A 22,640-nucleotide genomic window follows, 5' to 3' on the forward strand; every position below is an offset into this window, starting at 1 on the left:
TTGGCACATGAGGTTTTATCTTGTTTTTTGTTTTTTTTCAAAAGGTTGGTCTGTCTTTGCTGATGATTTTTCAGGCTCTTCTGCTGTTGCTTCCCTTGGCCTCACTCTGTAGACGCGAGGCTTGTTCATCCTCTTCTCTCCAGGAAATTCATCCAGTAGATATTTGCATGGTGTGATGAGGAACCCAGTCTCCAGGTCAGACACCCACACCTCTGTGGGATTACTGACTCTGCCACTAACTGTGTGATCACTTCGGAGCCTCTGTTTCTTCTTCTATAAAAAAAAGAAAATAGCATCTACCTTACCAGATTGTTTTAAAACACAACTGAGATAAATAAGGGAAAGTGTTTATTAGCCTAGTACTTGGTCCTTTATAAGCACTTTATAAATGCAAGTTAGTGTCATGAACTGTATGAATTAATTTTGGGGTACCCCTCCACTCAGGAAGCCAGGATACTTCTGAATGTCTAACCCCTTTCCCTCCTGCTTTGGTTCAATGCCCACTTCCTCCGGAATTATCATCAGCTGTCTTGTTGGCATTCTGAATAGAGAGATTAATGAACTAATAGGAAATTATGTTCAGAAAGCAATTTGCAGTTATCTAAATCGAGGCGTTTTCATCTAATAGGTTCATGAGCATGGAATGGAGTTTAGTTCTAAGTGGTCGGATGTCAGCACAATCCACACATTGTCTGATAACGATGGATTCAGCTGCCTGAAGTTTGCTTTTGCAGTAAGATGCTGATGGATTTCCCGGGCCTCAGCCATGTCTTATCTGCGTCCTTCCTCCTTCTCAGGGTCCTTCCACAGAAGGACCTTTCTGCAGAACTGAGGTCTAGTTCTTTGGAAACCTCTCCACTTTTATCTCCATTTCTTGCAGAAACACTGCCAATGGTGCTTGGGTAGCTTGTACTCTAGAACAAGAGTTCGATTTGAACCCAGGTTTGTTTTTGTTTTTGTTGTTGTTTTCTGCAGAGGCAGGAGTCTAGGAGGGAGGGGATGTCTTCCCAAACCACCAGTGGAGAAGTAGCCCAGACTCCTGGCCCCAGCCTGGCCCAACCTCTGGGCATAGGGCCTAGAAATCTGCATTTTTATGGCCGAACCTGTGGCATATGGAGTTCCCAGGCTAGGGGTCGAATCGGAGCTGCAGCTACCAACCTACACCACAGCCAGATCCTAACTTCATCTGCAGTCTGCACCACAGCTCATGTCAACACCGGATCCTTAACCCACTGAGCAAGGCCACATCCTCATAGATACTAGTCAGGTTTTGCACCCACATCCTCATGGATACTAGTCAGGTTTTGAACCTGCTGAGTCACAATGGGAACCCTGAAATCTGCATTTTTAATCAACCTCCCAGATAATTCATATTTGCACCTAAGTATGAGTGTTCTAGGCTGAAGAGACAGCAAAGGCAAGGATCAGGGCTTAGAAGAGTTGGAACATGTTTTGCAGGCAGGCCCAAGAGAGGAGACTGTTGTTGTGACCCATCCTGGTGCCTCCTGAGGTTCCAGGCCTGCACGGGGCACTGCTCACTGCCCAGCGAGCTGTGCTCCTGAGAAAGCAGTCTTGGACCCTGAAGCTCTCATCACTTTGGAGCAGTTCGCTTGGCAGGACAAGGCCCCAGAAAGGAGAATGTGCTGACGGGATGGCCCTTTCTCGGGGTGGCGGAACGGGGAGTGGAAGCCAGGACTTCTGATGTTCTCAGAGTCACCTGCTCTCAGAGCCTGAGATGGGAAGTTTATTGGTGTCAGAAGACCTGGCAGATGTTTAAGACTCATTTTCCTCTAGGACCGCAGAGTACTCACCCCTATCCTTTGAAGAGAGGATGATAAAATCAGTGGCCACTGAGCACCACCCTAGCTCACCCACGTGTGTCTTGACGTCCTGCTCACTGTCCCAAAGAGCTCGCTTAGGGATGCTGGTGCTAACGGTTCACACCTGAGACCTTCTGGAGGCTTGCCCTTGGCAATTGCAGCTCTTCTCTCAGGTGGCTCAGCGCCAGGGCCCGATTGGTGCAGGCGTGCATAATGCCAGCTCTCTTGCCTTAAGACAGAAGACTCTATGGTACAGTTGACACTCCAGAGCCCCCTGAGGGATCAGGCTGAGACTAGAGTCATCTGAAACAACATCCTTGCCAAGTGTCTCTGCCCCTGCCCCAATTCCCATCCTGCTGAGGAAGATCCTAGAGAACTCCCTTCAGAAATCACTTGCAAGAATATCCATCTCGAGTTCTGCTTCCAGGGAGCTCAACTTAGGACAATAAAGCAGTGGAAAGCCCCAGACTCTGGAGCTGGAGAGAGCAGGTCCTGGCTCTGCCGCTTCCTAGCTCTGTGACTCTGGATAAGTTTCTAAACCTCTCTGATGTAAAATGAGGCGAATCGGTTCATTTGATGTGTTAAGACATATGAGTGCCCTAATCACGTTAATGACACAGATCAGAATCTTTAAATAAATTGTTCGGCCGTTATTTCATTGCAGAAGTGGATTCTCTCTTAATACAAAGTAGAAAAAGACACATACTCACCTCCATGAAGGGTTTAAGAAGGTCAAAGTTCTAGAAAAGTTAGCCCATTTCCCACTCTTCTGTAGTTCTTGTTCTCCATTTTTCTTTGCGGATTTTCAGAACCAGCCAACTTCTTGGGAGACGTGTTCAAGGTTTCTCAACCTTGGTACTATTGACTTTGAGTTTTCTTCTCTTTCATTTGAGAATTCTTTGCAGTGGGGGTTTTCCTGTGCTTTGAAGGATGCTCAGCACCGTTGCTTTTACCCCTGACTCCACCCTCAGTTGTGACAATTAAAAATGTGTGTCCCCTGGTTGGGGAGGGGGACAAAATTGCCCTTGGAGGAGATTTTATATATATATATGTACATGTATATGTATGTGCAACACATATATGTGTGTTATATAATATATAATAAATGTGTTAATAATACATAAGATGTATGTGTATCATATAATAAATCCCTCACTCCCAACCAATGGGACTCTACCCATTGTTCAGTTTTTGAGTGCCAGCATTAGTGTGCCATTACTAAAATCTTCAACAGAGTGATCAAACAGCTCGATTTGCCTGGGACTTCCCTGGATTGACCACTGAAAGTTCCATGTCCCAGGTGGCCCGGGTTGGTGGAGGCAGATCTATACTGGTAGAAACATTTTCCATATTCCAGTTAAGGTTAAGGTCACTGCTCACTTCTGTAGGCTTGAGACCCATCATCACTTCCCTAGAAAGGCAGAGAGGGATGTTTGGAAACAGCGTTAGATTTCCAATTTATTCCAGTGCTATTTGAACGTGCTTTACCTGGGTCCCCTCTCCTCCTGCCCACAATAGCCTGGCTGAGCACGCTTGCACTTAATTCTTTTCACATAAGCAGTCACTTTGCTAATTTCCATGCACTTCTTTGTCTGGTTTTGCTCTGTTATTGGAGCTTTTCACTTGGATTTCATGTATTCTTTGGTTCCCTCCTTGTTCTGTATGTCCTCCTAGCTCCTGTCCTTGCATCAAAATACAGTGTTTTACCTGAAATGTTCCTGTTTTTTGCAAAAATGACTCCAGGCACAGGTGACAAGGAGATAAAAGCATGAAGTAAGACATGGTTGGTTTGAGCCACTGGGCGTATTCATTTTCCCAGCTCTGGGGAAATGATGAGCTAGTGTTGCAGCTGCCGTGAAGTTCCTGGAAGCTTCAGGAATCTGTACAACAGGCAGGATATTGGCAGGATATAATTATGAGCGTGTGTTTCAGAGATCACCAGCTTGAAGGCTGAACTTACTTTTCCATTAATAGAAACACTTTAGTTTTTGCAATAATCATCATGGGAATTAATGGTCCCTTAGATGCATTTTTACTTATTTTAAGCAAAAATTGGGGTCCAATTACAGTCATCCATGTGGGATGATTATAATTCTCCTGGAGGCTGAGGTGGGGACTGGATATGAGGATGGTGATGAGAGTGGTGATGACAGCATCATTTTGCTAAGGTATTTTGCTACGTCCATCAGTGCATCATCTCATTTAATTGTTACAACAACCAGGGAGAGCAGGATCTATTATTATTATCCCCATTTTACAGAGGAGAAAACGGAGGCCTTTAGGAATAAATCGTTGGTCCGAAGTCTCCCAGTGCACTCCTCAAACCCACTGATCCCTCTGATTCAAGATCCCAGCATCTTGACCACTTTACATGCACAAAGGACCAGCCACACAGTTGCTGGCCCCTTCTCTGCTTCTCCTTGAACCAGATAAGCGGCACAGAAGATGATAGGCTGATCTCAACCTGACCCTGGATCTGAGCTATCAGTCTTTTTTTTTTCTCCCCTGCCTGCTCCCCTCTCCCATCATCCCTTCTGGAATTGAAAGATGACACATGGGTCTCTGGGACGTATGTACACCTCTGTGTTCAGGGAACCAAGAAGACTCTGTAGTCACACTCTCCTCTCTCAGGGAAGTTAAGGAGGTCGGGGGGGCACCCCCAACAGGGAATAGGGATGAGGCTTCCTTCTAGTATCCTCTTGTGGAGAGAACAGTGCCGGGGTTTTCCTGATGATCTTTCATTATGTTTCTGGAGCATTCGGTCTGATTCCTAGATTCGTGCACCCCATCTCCCTTGCTCATTTCTGCTGTTCCCTTTTTCTTTCTAAGCCAGTTGTAAGCCACAGAGCTCAACCCCACTGAGCTGTCAGCCTCAGGGGACGGGATGTTTTGAGATCCTTCGCTGAGAGCCTATGGAGACATTTCTAGAAGCATGGGCTCAAGTGAGAGACCACAGGGGAACGAAAATGAGACAGAACTGCCTCGTTGGGATATTCAGTGAGACAAGCCCACTGCAAAGGGGGTCATGATTTGGCTTAGTGATTTTTCAAGAAGTCCTAAGGAGCACTTCATGCAGTGATGGGGGGGTGGGACGAGCAGAGGCAGGGAGCAGGAAAGATAACCAGGGAAGGGAACTTCCCTGCCCTGCGCCTGCAATTGTAAACACCTGCTGCCAGATGAGGTCTTTCCAAAATGCTTTTTCAGCCTTCACCTCCCTGTTTAAAACCCTTCATTGGTTCGCCTGGCTCTCAGGATAAAATCCAGTCACTTGAGGAGACCTTGCACCATCCTTATTTCTCCTTCCTCCTGCCTCGCCACTTTCCACCTTACACCCAGAGCTCCAGCTTCATCGAGCCATCAACCCCACAGCAGAACCCATGCCCACTTACTGCTGCTTCTCTGCACCCTAGTGCTTCAGCCTAGATCTTGCTTGCACACCTCTGCTAGCTCCACTTTTTCTTCCGGGCTTATTAGCACCATTATCACTTCCTCCAGGAAGCCCTCCCTGACTCCCCTCAGATCCAAAGTGCCCTACCCTACCTTCCTGATCATTCCATATAAGATAGTACATGTTGTTTGTCTATTACCTGTCCAACCAGACTTTATTTGACAGTGGGGCATGTCTGGTTTTGTTTACTGTTAATGTGTCCAGGGCAAGCACAGCACTTGGCACATAGCAAACACTCAGGAATTACTAGTTGGTGAAATAGATCCCAAAGGGAGTCTTTGGAGGGAAAGTGATTCTTGCCAACCCAAGATGCTGGGAACCTGGTTCCAATCCAGATGGGATCATTTCTAGGAGGCAGTTTTGAGGTGAAAGGATGAGTGGAAAGATGTCTGCGTTTGAAAGGATGAGAGAGGGCTTTACATACCCATCTGGATAGTAAACTTCTTGCTAGATGATTCCAAGAAAGAGGATTAAAGAAAGAATTCTTGCTCTATTTTATTATACACCCCCAGTGCCTCATACATCACCTGACACAGAGGAGGAAGGAAGGCAATGATGTTTTTGTGTGCATGAATGAATGGTTATCCTGACTCTGCCATTTACCATCTGTTCCATTGGACTGCTTCCTGGGCCTTGGTCTTCCTGGCTTTAAAATGGGTATAACAGTATCCCTCTCTTATGGAATTGTTGGTCAGAGTTATTGAGGGTTATGTAAGAGCACCTGGCCTGGAATGCTGAACATTCCCTCAATTGGAGTTAGGGGCCAGGTTTTTTGTCTTGGTTTGGTTTGGGTTTTCTTGCTTTTTTTTTTTTTTAAGGGTGCACCTGCAACATATGGAAATTCCTAGGCTAGGGGTCAAATCGGAGCTGCAGCTGCCAGCCCACACCACAGCCATAGGAACTTGGGTTCCGAGCCTCATCTGCAACCTACCCCACAGCTCATGGCAATGCCAGATGCTTAACCCTCTGTGTGGGGCCAGGGATCAAACCAGCATCCTCATGGATATTAGTTGTGCTAAGCCACAACGGGAACTCCCAGGGTTTTTTTAAAATTAATTTTTTATTATAGTTGACTTACAATGTCACATCAATTTCTGCTCTATAGCACAGTGACCCAGTCACACAGACACACAGACACACACACACACACACACACACACACACCACACACACATGTATATATATATACATTCTTTTTCTCATATTATCTTCTATCATGTTCTTTCCGAAGATACTGGATATAGTTCCCTGTGCTGTACCGTAGGACCTCATTGCTTATCCATTCTAAATGTAAGGGGCCTGGTTTTTTAAACATCCCATTTGCCCTCTGTAAGGAAAGGCATATTGCAGAGTGAGCTGGTATGAGACCAGAGAAAGAATCAGGGATTTGGGCTGCTTGGAGCAAACTTTTCATTGATTGGTTAGAATCACCCGGTGAACTATTTGAAATGAACATGACTGTCTTCACCAGTGAGAGACTTGGTGGCCCCTCCTCCAGGAAGGCTGCCCTTCTCATCCGGGCAGCCTCTGGGATTCTGTCTGCTCCAGGGGGCTGCTGGTGGCCGGACAGATCCATTAAGGAAACAGCAGAGCTACTCATAAAAGGGCCATTTGTCCCTCACAGTTCCCGGGCAAAATCCCTGGGTGTCCAGTTTTCTTCTGGTCAAATCCCCACCCCGCTACCCCCACATCCAGGGAGGAAGGAGGGGCGGGAAGGAGAGAATGGCAGAGCAGTGTGTGTTTGCATTTCACAAACTTTGAGGGATACAATTTATAAGAAATAGAAAAGCTTTTTTTGTTTTGTTTTGTTTTGTTTTTTTAATGGCTGCACCTGTGGCATATGGAAGTTCCTGGGCCAGGGACTGAATCCGAGCCACAACTGTGGACTATGCCACTAGATCCTTTAGCCCACTGTACACGGCTGGGGATTGAACCTGTGCCTCAACAGCTACCTGAACTGCTCCAGTTGGATTCTTTTTTTTTTTTTTTTTTTTTTTTTGTCTTTTTGTCTTTTCTAGGGCTGTTCCCACGGCATATGGAGGTTCCCAGACTAGGGGTCTAATCGGAGCTGTAGCTGCCAGCCTACACCAGAGCCACTGCAACACAGGATCCAAGCCGCCTCTACAACCTACACCACAGCTCATGGCAATGCCGGATCCTTAACCCACTGAGCAAGGCCAGGGATCGAACCCGCAACCTCATGTTCCTAGTCAGATTCGTTAACCACTGAGCCATGATGGGAACTCCTCCAGTTGGGTTCTTAAAATACTGCTCAACAGTGGAAACTCCAAGAAATAGAAATCATTTTAAAAAATTGGTGGAGACTATTAATGCCCCCACACGAGGACCATCCAATGAGCTTTCCCTTCTGGGCCTGCCTTTTTCTTTCTCTCCTCCTCTCTCTCCATCTCTCATGTATCAGGCACCAGCCACTAAGCCAGGCACAGAAAGCAGGGTGGGAAGGGTGGCTGCAAAGATGAGGAGTGCTCAGATCTTGCCCTCCAGATAAATTCACATATTGAATTTTCAGACAGAGAGGCTCTCTCATTCGGCCGGCAGCCCCTCTGCAGAATGAGATAGCCCACATAAGCAACTTTTCTTGATAACTGAAGCTTATCCTATTACCCTTTGAAGTTGGGCGAGGGAGTGGGGTGGGGAAATGAACTCTTTTCAACAGAAATTTTAAATAAATCCTTTCCAAATTTCCAGTGTCTGAGGTTGGCCTGGCATGCTGTGTGTGCCCCCAAAGGTGCCTCAGCCTCTCCTGCAGAAACCATGACCTATTTGCTGCCCAGGTGGGCACCACTCACACATTTTCTCACTGGCTCCTCTGGGCAGTTTTGCAGGGAGGAACCCAGAACTGGGCAAGGCAGATGGCTGCCCCCTTGGTCTGAGAAGGGTTGAACTGTGATTCGAGCCCAGGTTGGCTGAGTTCCTGAGCCCAGCCTTCTCACCACTTCTGGAAACACATGTGACCTTTTTCCTGTGCCCGGGCTTGAACAGAGCCACCATCCTAACTCAAGGTTCTCCTCCTGGCCATGTCAATTTGGAGGTTTGTCCAGTGCAGTCAGCTGTCTCCTCTCCACCCGCCCTTTTCCTCCTGGTGGGGCAGAGCACGTGAAGGACCAGATTCCTTAAGAACTGTGGGCTAAAGGGACACACGAGGGATAAGGAGCAGAGGGCTTGGTTTTGGTGTGAAGCTTTGGGACAGACTGCATTCCTCCTTGAAGAATCATGGTGTCTTAGGTGGGCTCCTCTGTTTCTGTACACCTTCAGGCAAGCGCTTTCTTGGAGAGGTGATCCCAGGCCACACCCTCAGGGGAGTGGGAAGAGAAAGGGAAGGGAAGGTGGGTAGCCTGGCCTGGGTGCCTGGAAGAGCTGGTGACAGCTGTAGGCACCTGGCATCTAGGCCCATGTCACAGCCTGAGTTGTCCCACCCAAGGGAGAGGAGACCAGTCTGTCCATCAACCCGCTCCCACCCAGGGTTGTTTCAGGGCTCAGGACAGTCCAGCCAGCCCACACTCCAGCTAGAGGAAATCCTTCAGGGGAGGGTAGTCTTAGGGGCTAGCTGTAAAGGCTGCACAAACAAGCAGGAAAAAGACAACTCCCACAATAAAAATGAGAGTACCCATTATCACTTATATCTTGAATCTAATAAACAGCATAAATGAGCCTATCTGCAGAAAAAAAACTTATGGACTTGGAGAACAGACTCGTGGTTGCAAGGCGGGGGAAGACAGAGAGGGAGGGGGATGGACTGGGAGTCTGGGGTTAGCAATGGATAAGCAATGAGATCCTGCTGTGTAGCACAGGGAACTGTATCTGGTCACTTGTGATGGAACATGATGGAGGATAATGTGAGCAAAAGAGTGTGTGTGTGTGTGTGTGTGTGTGTGTGTGTGTGTGTGTAAAACTGGGTTATTTTGCTGTACAGCAGAAATTGACAGAACATTGTAAATCAACCAGAATAGAAAAAATAAAAATCTTACCAAAAAAACCCAAAAAAACAAAAAACAAAAACCAAGATTAGCCACAACTTCAAAGTACTTGTCCAGGGCACCTTACTTCTGTCATATTCTTAGTTTTCGCTGCAACCCTATGAGATGGATGCTCTGTCCCCACTTTACAGATGAGGAAACCAAGGCTCAGAGGGGGTCAGCCACTTGCCAAGGTTGTCACAGCCAGGAAGTGATGGTGTCAGACTTTGAACTCAGATTTGTTCTGTATATTATCCTGATCCCATTTCCTTTTTTTGGTGGAGGTATGACAGGGAAAGGATGCTGCCTTCTGGAAGATTTAGGCATCCAGACATCTCTCATCTGGGAAGACATCCCTCTTCTTCCATGGGTCTTGAGCTCCTTGCACTTTGCTAAAAATTCACATCCCAGCACCTCCTGAGTCAGAATCTGGGAGGGTCTGCCTTGGGAATCTGATTCTGAAGCAGGTGGTCTCCTGACAGATTGCATGCTAGTAGCTCTTTTCTTTCATGGGCAGTGAAAAGGAAAAGTCTAATTTGGGTGGAATCGTGTGTGTTTCCTGCTGGAGAAATGATTCTTCATCGGCGTGACATTGTGTCTGTGTCATGCAAAAGTCTGGCCTCGGTCTCTAGATTCCCTCCCCTCCAGGGTCTGTGTGATTTCAGTGCTCGGCTGTTCTTACTGATTTGATCAGCAGGTCCTGGATATATGGGCTGTAGTTCTTGACCCTATGAACCTTCGTGCAAGGTTTAAGTGTCAGAGCATCAGGGAGTGTTCTCCTGGGTTTTCTGTACAAGCAGTGGCTGTGCCACCGGTCCTAGAGCTGCCCATTGAAGCCCTGGCTGGGAGGACCAGCCTTCCATCTCCCTGCTCAGCCAGAGGTGGAGGAGGGCTGCTCCCTTACTGTGAGAGATGAGCAGCAGGGACACAGAGAGGAAAGCGCCAGGCGGAGGCAGGAAATGGCTGAGTGGTCTTGCCTGCCTTGTCCCGATGGGACCTGCTCCAGAGGTTACACTGAGTTGCTTGTCCTTGTGCTGTGGTGCTGCCACTACAGGGAACGGGCCGCTTCACCTGCTCACCAGCCTTCCAGCTGGGCTTGTTTGAGGAGACTCCTAGGTGGGGTGGCAGAAAGGCACAATCTCTTTCTGGAAGCTTCTGGGTAAAGTTGAGCTATTTCCAAAAGGAAAGAGTGCAAGTGCTTGCTGGTTCCACTGTCTTTTGGCCTCAGCAGTTTCCCCTACACAAGGCTTTTCCAAACACCAGTCTGACCCAATCATAGTCACCCGAAGCCTCCAGTGGTTTCCCAGTGTTTGTGGAATCAAATACCAACTCCTTGGTGGGTGCTGGGCCACCAAGCACCTCAAAAATGAGGCCACTTTTGGCAGCATTGACCAGGACAAGTCGGTTAACCTCAGTTTTTCCAGCTCTAAAATGGGAAGAATAATAATATCTATTTCAAAAGATTGTTATAAAAGGTCTAATGACATAGTGGATGTAAGCGGTTTGGTACAATGGCTGGCATATGATTCTTCAAGTAAGTCAGTGATGATTATTAGGATTGAATGATGATAATGATGATAAACATAGACCAGTAGATAACAGTGTCTTTCAAAGCATGAAGTCCAAGTGGGCACTGCTGGTGAAACACTTGCTACCCACTCTTGGACTACCCAGGTGAGTGTACGATGGCAGCAGACTCTCTCCAGACATAATTTTTTAGGTTTCAAGGGTATGCCTTTGCAGTAGCTGCCCTATCTCATCTCATATCTTGATGTCCATAGCACCCAGAGCTGTCTGCACCACTGATGTGTCCCATCCATCCATCCATTTATTCGTCCATCCATCTATCCATCCATCCATCCATCCATCCATCCATCCATCCATCCATCCTTCTCTCTCTCTTTCTCTTTCTCAGGTTAAAGTGCCACAACAAATGCACCAAAGAAGCCCCACCCTGCCATCTCCTAATCATCCACCGAGGAGGTAAGTATTTAACACTTACTGCCCTAGGGTAGGGGTCGGGGGGGGCTCCTGAAGGCCACCTGAGATAGCCATCCCACCCAGGTCAACTCTAGATGCCTCTTGACCCTTGCCTGTCTTATTTCTTTCCCTCTGACCCCTTCTTCCTGGCGTCTGTCTCCTTAATCTATCCCCTATGCCTGTTTTCCCTGTTCCTTGCCCCTGGAACTGGCCTCTCTGATACTTTATCCCTCAGATCCATCTTCTCTTCCCTAGGTCTTTTTCTCTCATTCTTGTCCTCTCTCCTAATCTTTACTCACCTCCCTTTCCCCCAATCCCATTCCTTTCCCTTCCCACTTAAAAAGAGTGCTAGATGAATGTTTTTCCATTAGTACTCTTCAGACGCAGTCAACTGGCCCTGCAGAAGTAGGCAGGAGGGAGTTGGGTGTTTGCATGGGCCTGTTGGTTTGGGCTGTCTGTGTTCATCTCCAGGGGCCCTGGGAGTGTCTGGGCCAACCTGTCCAGGCAGGGAGGTTACTGCTACTTCTGGGAAGACACTTCCAGCCCTCCACTAGGCAAATCAAGACCAATTTAGTGGAAAGGAAAAACTAGAAGGAAAGGCTTTTCCCTGCCTGCCAAGGACTTAATAGGAGACCTTGCAGCCCAGCTTTCAAAATTGTTCCTCTGGGAGTTCCCGCTGTGGTGCAACGGGATCAGTGGTGTCTTGCATCTTGGAAGCCACTGGGACGTGGGTTCAATCCCTGGCCCGGCACAGTCAGTTGGATATCCCCTGTTGCCGAAGCTGTGGCTTAGGTCACGTTTGTGGCTCTGATCTGATCCCTGGCCCAGGAGCTCCATATGCTGTGGGGCTGCCAAAAATGACAACAAAACAAAACAAAAATTGTTCTTCTGATTCCATTATCCACACTGCACTTCATCCACTGGGGGACCCCCTAAGGCCTGCACTGTTTCAATACAGTAGTTACCAGCAACATCGATTTAAATTTAGATGCATTACAATGAAACAAAAATAAAAGTTTAACTACTTCGTCATACCAGCCACATTTCAAGGGCTCCGTAGCCACATGTGCTACCATATTGGGTATGTAGAACACTTAGACTGTTGCAGAAAGTTCTGCTGGACAGTCCAGTCCCTTGCTCTTCCAGCTGTGGTCCAAGGACCAGCAGCAACAGGGGAATCATCTAGGAGTTTGTTAGAAATGCAGAACTTTTAGCCTGACTCCATATCAACTGAATTAAAATCTGCATTTGAAACAGCATCTGCAGGCGCTTTATCTGCTTTAAAGCTCTGCTCTAGTGGGGAAGTTGCAAACTCAAAGGCCTGCCAGGGTCAAGCAGGTACCCTAAATGAAAAAAGCTGACTACCAGGAGGGGTGGTGCACTGTCTGAGAGCCCAGGTGCCAGGTGGAGGGGATGGCAGTCCAGCAACATGGACCTGCGTTGTACCATTCCTCATGTCTCAGAGAAAAGCCCTCATAGTTGTATGTGCCATAGACTTATTTTACAATGTTAGCAAGGAGGTCCCATTGTGGCTCAGTGGGTTAAGAATCCAACACAGTGTGCATGAGGATGAGGGTTCAATCCCTGGCCTTGCTCAGTGAGTTAAGCATCCAGTGTTGCTGCGAGCTGTGGTGTAAGGTCACAGACACAGCTCGGATCCCGCATTGCTGTGGCTGTGGTGTAGGCTGGCAGCTGTAGCTCCAATTCCACCCCTAGCCTGGGAACTTCCACATGCCCCAAGTGCAGCTGTAAAAATGAAAATAAAATAACAATAAAATGTTAACAACTTATTAACATTTTTGCCATTCTTGTTGGCCCCCTCCCTGTCACCATTACCCCCTCCTGTTGATAGGTTGGAGGAGGCTTAGAACCAATCGTGGGGAACACAGTTTGCTCATCCTTGCCCTCCGACCCCACCCCTCTCAGCTCTCCTGGCCTTGGGTCAGTATGGGCTCCAGGGGTCAAGGGTGAGAGAGTCTGCCTTGTTCTCAAATGAACCCAAGGGAAACTCAAAGAGGGAGGCAGATTGCTGCCTGCTGAAAGTGCTGGCATGGCTTCCAAAGCCAATGGGCCGTTGGTTTTCAATGATCTTTGCATTGCTTTCCTCCACAAGGAGAGGAAATTGCAAGAGAAGGAAAAGTCTTCAGCTCCTTTATCTTGCCCTTTCCCGCCTCACATCCTTAATTAAGAACCATCTGGCCTTGGAACCACTGTATACACACCACAAGGCTATTTTTAACCTGAATTCTCATTGTTCCTGAACCCTTGGCTTGGGTCATCTTCGTTGGGAAGATCCCCTCCCACTGGGTTCCCCTAAGTGAACCTTCCTCTGCTGGAGCCCGGCTGTCACATGGAGACCAGCACCAGCCTGCTGGGAGGCGACCCGCTCTTAGATACCCACATCTGAAGAAGGGCGCCCTCCCACCCATCTTCTCAGCCATGCCCCCTTTACTCAAAGGTGGCAGGTGCCTGTACACCTGAAGCAAATGGAACTTTTCCAGAGGTCCTCCAGCTTCTAGTCCCCATCCCCCACCTCCTTGGTTGGAAGTTGAAAATATAGTTGGTTTCCATAGTAATGGCAGCTCAGGCAAAGCAGAGAAATTAAATCCCTAGGTCAGTCCAAAGCTTTAACTTTTCCACCAACACCCCCACATGAAAAAAAAAAAAAAAAAAACCAAAAAACAGCTCACAAGTAACATTACCAGCCACCAACTTTGAATGTGAGCTTCTCGCTTTGACCTTCGCTGTGGTCCCTGTAAATAGTAAATAACAGAGGGGTAATGGGGGAGAGGGGCTTGGGTGATGTGGTTTGGATCAGCATGCATTTATTTAGCATCATCAGGTGCCCAGCTTTTCGTGCGCCTTTAGGGGTGATGAAGAGGGGATCCATGTTGGCCTTGTTTAGGACAAATGTGTTTTGACATGCAACAGGACGCTAGGGCCTAAGAAATCCCACAAGTCACACAAGATGATCCTAACACAGGCTTAGATGGGGCAGGGACAGGTGGCCACAATAAGCTTGTCCACTGATGACAGTCCGTAAGAAATCAGGGACCTCTTCTGTGTTTCAGAGGAGGCTCAATTCTGAAATGAATACCAATGTGAAACAATGATGGTATTGGGGGGAAAACTGATAGCTTCAGTTTCATTGTTATAAATATTGTCAAAAGCCATATATTGACAACACAAGCATTTTAGAAACCACAGAGGAGTTCCCATTGTGGCTTAGAGGGTTAAGAACCTGACATAGTGTCTGTGAGGATGCAGGTAAGAGCCCTGGCTTCACTCAGTGGGTTAAGGATCCACTGTTGCCATGAACTGTGGTGTAGGTCAGAGATGTGGCTTGGATCTAGCATTGCTTTGGCTGCACAGATCGGCAGCTACCTCCGATTTGGCACCTACCCTGGGAATTTCCATATGCTGCAGGGGTGCAGCCCTAAAAAGAAAAAGAAAAAAAAATAGAAACCACAAGAACTTGGGTGGAAGGAACAGGGTCCCACTAGCATTACACAATGATATCATCTTTTAGGGCATTCCCTTTCAGTTCTTGGGGGGTGGGCCTTTGAGGTGGGGTCCAAGCTCTGCTCTCCTGGAATGACAGTACATAGTGAATGTGGTACTTAAACTCCCCGATCGCTGTTTTTACCCCTACGGATCCAGCAAGGTTAGTCCGGACAGAGTCTGTCCCATGTGACATCAACAACCCTCTCCGAAAGCCACCCCGGTATTCGGACCTCCACATCAGTCAGACGCTCCCCAAAACCAACAAAATCAACAAGGTAAGACTGGGGTTCTGCCAGGACGGGGCGTGCTGGGGCTGCCACTGCCAGAGAAAGGGCAGGAGAGAGGAAGTTTCTCGAACAGGGGTGGGGGGAATGATCTGGGAGCATTGCCCTTATTGCCCAGCCCACCTCGGCTCTCCTCATTCTGTGTGGCTTGTGTCTAGAAAAGACACTCGATGCAGAGTGAGTGTGCCTAGGCTCTGTCGAATTTAGAGAGAGGGCACCTGGAAATGAGAATGAATGACTGTATTGACAGGGGCACAGTGGGGATAGAAGGAGAACCTGAGAGAGGGTCCTTCGTGGTCCAGAGTCTGCCCTCTTTGCTCCGTGAGAGGTCTCATGATCTGCCAGGATGAGCTATGCAGATGGTCCTATGCTTTGTGACACATCTGTTGAATCCAGTCACCAAGGGACAAGAGTCATTTTTGAGCTCTTGCTAGAGACTAAGTAGATGGGTCTGTGTAGGGACCTCAAGCTCTGAGCCATTAGCCAGTCTGATTGGCCTCTGCTGGTCCCCGGATGGTGGTCAGCCAAAGGCCTCTCTGTGCATCTTTCTTTCCAATGTGGCCTGGAAATTTCCAGTGTGATTTCCATGTCCTTTGTTAGATCTGTTGGTTGGACAGCACCAAAGCCATCTCAGGGACACTTCCAGCCTCACGTGTGTGTAACCACAAAGGTTACCTGTGTCAGCAGGTGATTTCTCAAGCCCTATAATGCCTTCACGTATTGTGTGGAAGGGAGATAAAATGAGGATCAACCCAAACATGTGGGAAGTCACCAACCTGTGTTCAGGTCCCAAATGAGCATCCTGACTTCTCCCCAGCAAAGCATATTCTCCCATCTGTGCCTAAGGCTAGAGAGGGCATTGCCCCTGCTCTGAGCCATTCTCTGCACAGCAGCCAGAGTGATTCTTAATGAATGTAATTTGAATCACACTACCCTCTGTTTAAAAGCCATCCAGTGGCTTTCTATGGCATTGAGGAGACAAATCAAACTCCTTATTGCAGCCTCCCAGGGACAATTTGGTCCCTCCCTCTGTCTCCGACCTCCTTTTCCACACCTCCCCGCCAAAGCCCATATGTTCTTTCTCTCTTATGCTGTCACCCACTGTTTTTACTACTGGATCTCAGTCATTCACCATCTGGCTCCTTGTGGCATCATCTTAGGTCTTGATGATATAACTTGGCCTCTGAAGTCAAGCCACCATGGCAACCAGACTTGGCTTCCTCCACTTACTAGCTCTGAGACTCTGGGCAAGTAACTTAATCTCCCCGAGCCTCAGCATTCCTGTGTATAAAATGGGTGTGCTCTAATTATCCACTGTACCACCTCAAACGTAGTGATGGACACAAGCAGCCCTTTAATTATGCTCAGAGTCTGTGGGACAGGCATTGGGAAGGGGGTACAGTGGGGATGGTTTGCCTCTGCTCCATGATGTCGAGACTCAACTGGGAAAGCTCACCCAGCTGGGGGCTGGAATCATCTGGAATACAGATTGGAAAACTGTGACTCACAGACCAAATCCACCCCATTACCTGTTTTTGTGAATGTATTTATGTTGGAACAAGCCATACCCAAATTATCTGTGGCTGTTTTCATGCTGCAATGGCAGAGATGAGGCATTGCAATAATGATTACTTGGCTCACAAAGCCCAAAATTTGTACTGTCTAGCCATTTCAAGAAAAAGTTTGCCAACTCCTGATCTAGAGGTTTCTTCACTCACATATCTAGTACCTGGGCTGGGATGAGTCAAAGGCTGAGCTCAGTAGGGACTCAGCAGGAGCACTTACCGGTGGGCCTGCCTCGTGGCTTGGACTTCCTCACAATATGGCTGCTTCAGAGCAGTCGGCTTCTTTCCTGGCACCTCAGGGCTTGAAGAACAACTGTCCTAGCAACCAAGGTGGAAGCTGCAAAGACTTTATAACTTAGCAGTATGAAAGCCCATGCATTGTCTTGGCCTGTCACTCTCCAAGAGCTGGCAGTGTCAGCTCTGTTGTTCTCTATTGATGGAAGCAGTCACAAGCCTACTCAGATTTAAGGAGAGGAGGCGTGATTCCACCTGTGGATGGGAAGAGTCTAAGGAATTTGTGGCCATGTTTTAAAATGTCCCCTCATGCCTAAAAAGAGCACCAACCTCAGAGGGTTGTTGTGGGGATGAAATGAAATAACCAACATAAAAGCATTTAGAGAGGTTCCTGGCACATGGTAAGTGTCCAGGAAACTCTAGCTATTTTTATCAGCTTAAATATTTGGCTTCTAATTATAATGTCAGGCTGGGTCCATTTTTCCTTTGTCATTTGTAAAAGATGTTGGTCTCTGGGGAGGGGCTCCCCACCTCAGGGGTGGGGGTGCTTAAGGGGCTCCTGGGAAGTACCTGAGCACCTATAACCATCCTTTCCTTTGTGATCTCGGGGGGGGGGTAATTGGCTCAGAGCCATTTCGAGACTTTTCTCTATGGCTTCATAGATGCAGTGAGCCCCTTGGTGTCAGATGGGACAGAAACATGGGTCAGACAGATCGGTGACTGTGACGTTGTTCTGCCTTGTCTGCCAGCAGGAGAATTTGATAAGAGAAATAAATTAACCTCTATTTAGAAAGCAGCTTTGACATGAAGGTGGACAGGACCTATCAGAAGCTGGGTTATTTTTTCCCTTCTTTCTCTTCTCACTGGCTTCACCCAGATTCTTTTTGTCAGGCAATGATGTGGTTAGTGCAATAGATTTCTGAGCCAATTTGGTCTGAAGATTTCCTTTTCATTACTCTCTGTCTCTTCTCTCGTCTAGCTCTGTCAATCCAGGTTCACAAAAGCCCAACTTGTTCACCCAGCATCATGGTTTGAGCGTACATTTTAGAGTCACAAGGTCCGGGCTTGAAACTCCGTTTCTTCATGTGCTGTGCAACCAGGGCAAGATCCCTCTGCCTTTGTTTCCCACCCTGTAAATTGGTCATTATAATAGTAGACGTTCTTGGGGTTGTGGAGAGGAGTAGATGCAGTGATATGTGTAAAGGGGTTAGTCCAAAATGGGATACTCAGGGAATGGAAGAGCTTGATGATGAAGACAGTGAGGAGGAGGAAGAGGAATAGAATGGAAGTAGGAGGAAGAAAGGGGATGGAGGAGCAAGAAGAGGAAGAAGGAGAAGAAAGAATAAGAGGAAGAAAGAAGAGGAGGGAGGAAGAAGTGGCAAAAAGAAGGATGAGGAGGATATGAAGGATGAGGAAGATGAAAAGGATGGAGGAGATGGAGGATGAGGAGGATGGGGAGGATGGAAGAAATGGAAGAGGATGAGGAGGCAGAGGAGGATGAGGATATGGAAGATGATGAGCAGGGGGAGGAGGATGAAGAGATGGAGGAGGAGGAGCAGCAGCAGCATCTGCCCACTCCTGAGGGGACCAGTCTACAATACTTGTGCTTCCACATCAAGGCGTCTAAAAGTCCCATCTGCAGTGGTGTCCAAGGCTGAAGATCTGCCTGCTGCAGTGACGCCTTTTGAAGTAGCTGTATACTGGCTCTCCTTTTCGACTGGTTGCAAAGAACGGAGACTCACATAGGCTAGCTCTGCACAAGGAGTTGTGTATTGGAAGGATGGGCACAGGGCAATAAGAGAGAGGAAAACCACAGTTGAGAAGCTAGGTCTCATGAAACTGGACATGGGGGACAGTCTTGTGCTCAGGCCAGCTCCTTGGACTCTCAGCAGGACCATGGGTCACTGTACTGCTCCTCCAGCACAACCATGGCCTGGCAACTCATTGTGTATCCACTCTGGTCTGTTATTATCAACTGATTTCTTCATTCTCTGTTCTCCTCTTTTCTCTCCATTATCGCTTCTGCCACCATTTAGTTCCTACTCTTTGTGGCCTCAGGTGATTTGTTTTCTGACCTGTTGTGGCTCTTCTGTTCTCTTGAACCTCATCTCCTCTTCCCTTTTGCTTTGCTTTCCACTTTTCTTCCTCTTAGCCCTGCTCATCTTTTTATTACACATCCTAAGACATTGACCAGCTGCCGTGATGCCCTGACCTATGACCCTGAGTTGGTAGTCAGCTGTGGAGATCACAAGACAAGTAAGGCTGTTTAGGACTGTCCCTTCATCAAAGTCCATTGAGTTGGAGGGTGGGGTCGGCTTCCTTAGGAAAAGTCCATGGGAGAGATAGTTAACAATCACCGCCATATTCAAATCAGCGCACATCTGAGCGAAGGAGGATCCTGGGAGGTGAACTGTTTGATTTTCAGAGTCGGATGTGAGTTTCCTGTTACTTGGTTCAACCCTCTGTTTCTGCTTCTGGGCTGGAGACGGGGACCTGGGCCACCCACTCTCTGTGACTCCAGCAAGTCACCCTCCAACTCTGAGTCTCAGCATCCCCATCTGCGGAATGAAGGGGTGGGACTGGGTGGTCTCTGAAGGATGGTTCCATGTTTCAGCTGTGCTCAGAAAGAGGGCTTGTGCCATTAACCCTTCCCTGCCTGATCTGGTAGAGTTTGAGTTTCCCTCTGATGGACTGCAGCCTCCAGCTGCTGGTCCCACTGGGACACAGATGGAGGTCTGACCTGAGGAGGGATTTTCCCCTCCTGTTGTAGCAGTTCTGCCAGGGAACGTGGGCACCATATGCTGCTTTCTCTTTTGCTGATTCTGTTCATTCCCATCAGCGCTGAGCCACTGAGACAAGAAAGACTTAATTCCTGCGTAACTAGTTCCTCCATAAAAATGAACCTCCTCTCCTCCCTCCCTTCATCTCTTCTTCTATCCCTCCTTTCTTTACGTTCATTGATTCATATAACTTTTGTTAGCTCTTTCTAATGTTTTGTTTTCTGTGCTAGGTTCTGCAGATTCCAAGGTGAATAAGACGCAGGCTAGTAGAAGCAATGAACAGATTGGGGTGTCCCTGAGAACTCTCAGCTCTACTGACTTTGAGCAGTGGGAACCCCTTCTCTGGGCTGTGGAGGTTTGCTAGTATTATTCTCATTTACAGTGGGCAAGAGTGAGCAATGGAGAGGCTAGGCATTTTGTTCAGGATGCATGGGGAAGAGGTGGCCATGGGATTTTGAATCCATGTTTGTCTCGCTGGGGATTCTGCTCGTGTTCGTTTCCTGGGGCTGCGGTAACAGATTACCACAAACTGGGTAGCTAGGACAAAGTGCATTTATTCTCTTGCCGTCAGGAGTCTAGAAGTCTGAAATCAAGGTGTCAGCAGTGTTGGTTCCTTTTGGAGAACCCAGAATCCATCCTGTGGCTCTCTGCTAACCTTTGGTGGCTCCAGCAATCCTTGGCATTTCTTGACTTGTAGAAGCACCAATCCCCTGTATACATCTGCACATCGCCTTTGCTCTGTGTATCTTTCCTTTTCTGTTTCTTGTAAGGACACTTGACATTGGATTTCGCACTGCTCCTCCCCCCACCCCCACCCCCCACATCTAGGATAATCTCATGGGTAAATCCTTACCTTAATTACATCCGCAAAGACCTTTTTCCAAATAAGATCACTTTCGGAGGTTCTGAGTGGACATGTCTTTAGGAGGGACACTCCTCAACCCCCTCCACCTCACCCTGACCAGCACCATTCTGAGGATGCACACATAGATTCTGTCTCCATCTTGGCTTTAGAATGGTTTCAAGGGCCAGGAGAGGCAGCACTGGTTCCCACTGAGATGCGAGGGGAAGATGCTGAAGGCTCGCTCACGCTCTCTTGAGCTGTCAGGCTGTTGATTCTTTAATAAACACTCAGGAGGAGAGGTGTTAGGATGGGAAGAGCACTCTGGGCACCTCTGCATGGGACTTTCCAAAATCAAAGAGGCCCAAGGAGCGTGGCTGTCACTTCCACAGCTTTCATTATGTGGTAACCTTTCAATCCGGGCTCCAGGCAGTGGACAGGAATTTGACTCCAGAAACTGTTTTTCCACAGCTGGATGTAGCTTGGTGGGGATGCCGAAGCAGGTGGGACTGTGGAAGGATCTGGTGGGTGAGGAAAATGGAAGAGGGGCTGAGGATGCTGGGGCAGGGTCTCTTCCCATGCAACTCAGCCTCACTGCTGTGACTCTGCTTCTCTGCCTTTCCCCTGCCCTGTTTTCTTCCTGCAGGACCACATCCCGGTTCCTTACCAGCCAGACTCTAGCAGCAACCCCTCATCCACGACCTCCTCCACACCCTCCTCGCCAGCGCCCCCACTCCCTCCCAGTGCCACACCGCCTTCTCCCCTGCACCCTTCTCCACAGTGCACAAGACAGCAGAAGAACTTCAATCTGCCAGGTACCTCCATGCTTTGGAAGTGACAGGGGAATTGGGTTCATGCCAGAGCCATGTCCAGGCTGGTCCATGCATAAAAGTGATGGATTGGAGGCATAGGGAGTGAGTCTTACCATATGTAGGGCAGTTGCTCCATCATTTGACCTTTAGAGTAGCCATGAGATATGATCAGCTCCATTTTACAGATGAGGAAACTGAGGCTCAGTGAAGTACAGGGACTCTTAGAGACTCGATCTTTTGGGAAGCCACAACCCGGGGTCTCCACCCAGGTCTGAGTCCCAGGAGAGCATCTGCTCTGGAGCTGGCCACTGTCTTACACACAAAATCAGTTGAAATTGGCAACGGGTTCCTGCGCCAAGGACCTCAGGGGCCGCACACCCGAGCAGGGCTGCATTTAGACTGTTACACTAGACATCAGGATCAGGCTCTGAATGAGTGGGCTGGAGTCCAGGATTCAATATCCAGCTGTCTCATGTCTCTGCTGCGTGACCTCTGATTCCAGTTTTCTCCTATATCTGAAAGGATATAGATGGACGAAAGGACCCCAAAGAGTATTCCAGCTCCTTGCAAATTCCATGGCATCAGCTGCCAACCTGAAACGATGTGCTGGGCTGTAAGATGATGGAGAAGCCCTTATGTGATGTTTTGGCTTCTTGAACTTAAAGGGATCTTTCACTGCTCTCAGGTGGGCCAGACCTGAGAGGCTTCCCGCCCCTTCTGGGGCCCAGCCCAGCCTATTTCATGTTCTGGGGGTCCAAGGGTACTTCCAGTTTAGCTGTATTTACAGCACAATATCTGGTTTCAAGACAGAGGCTGGTGGGATGAGGTCTGGCTTGGCTGGTTGGGACCAAAGACATGGTCTGTGTTGATCAATATATTACCCTCTAGTCACATGTGGCTATTTAAATTTAGATGAAATAAAATTAAATAGAATGAAAATTTTAATTCCTGAGTCACACTGGCCACAGTTCAAGTGCTTCATAGCTTGGTGTGACTCGTGGCTGCCATATTGGATAGCACAGGTGTAGACCATTTCCCTGTGCTGAAGAAATGGTCTACACCTGTGGAGAAAGGTGGAGAAAGATCTAGTAGACAGTGTTGGTCTAGGAGCTGATTTCCTCCTGAGCCAGTGAGCTGCACACAGGGGAAAAAAATCACAGGTCCTCAGTCACAGGTCACACCTCCAAGCCTATCCAGCCAGGAGTGACTATCTGGGAAATGAACAAAGACCCAACCCTACATCTGGGCCACACCCAGATACAACCACCCATTGAGGGCAAGTTGTTCATGTCACGCCCACACTCGGTGATGTTTGGATCTAGGCGGTATCTAAAAGGGGTAGAGTGTGTTTTGAAGACTTGCATCATGGGGATTCTGTGGTCAAGTTCAAGCCTG

At 48.1% G+C, this 22,640-nt stretch overlaps 1 protein-coding gene across 4 annotated transcripts in view; it reads left to right on the forward strand.

Moving 5' to 3' along the window:
• Window positions 1–22,640, forward strand: part of KSR2 (kinase suppressor of ras 2) — a 414,659-nt gene that overhangs the window by 315,514 nt on the left and 76,505 nt on the right. For 2 of the 4 annotated variants that reach the window (XM_005657319.3, XM_021073977.1), the window contains exons 8-10: window positions 11,161–11,228; window positions 14,880–15,004; window positions 21,080–21,248. In XM_005657319.3, the coding sequence (XP_005657376.2) occupies window positions 11,161–11,228; window positions 14,880–15,004; window positions 21,080–21,248 (362 nt within the window). Of the gene's footprint in view, window positions 1–11,160; window positions 11,229–12,213; window positions 12,227–14,865; window positions 15,005–21,079; window positions 21,249–22,640 lie in introns of all 4 variants that reach the window. The other 2 variants (XM_021073979.1, XM_021073978.1) reach the window with 2 other exon arrangements.

The sequence above is a fragment of the Sus scrofa genome, chromosome 14, assembly GCF_000003025.6.
Source record: "Sus scrofa isolate TJ Tabasco breed Duroc chromosome 14, Sscrofa11.1, whole genome shotgun sequence".
In the NCBI taxonomy this organism is placed as follows: Eukaryota; Metazoa; Chordata; class Mammalia; order Artiodactyla; family Suidae; genus Sus; species Sus scrofa.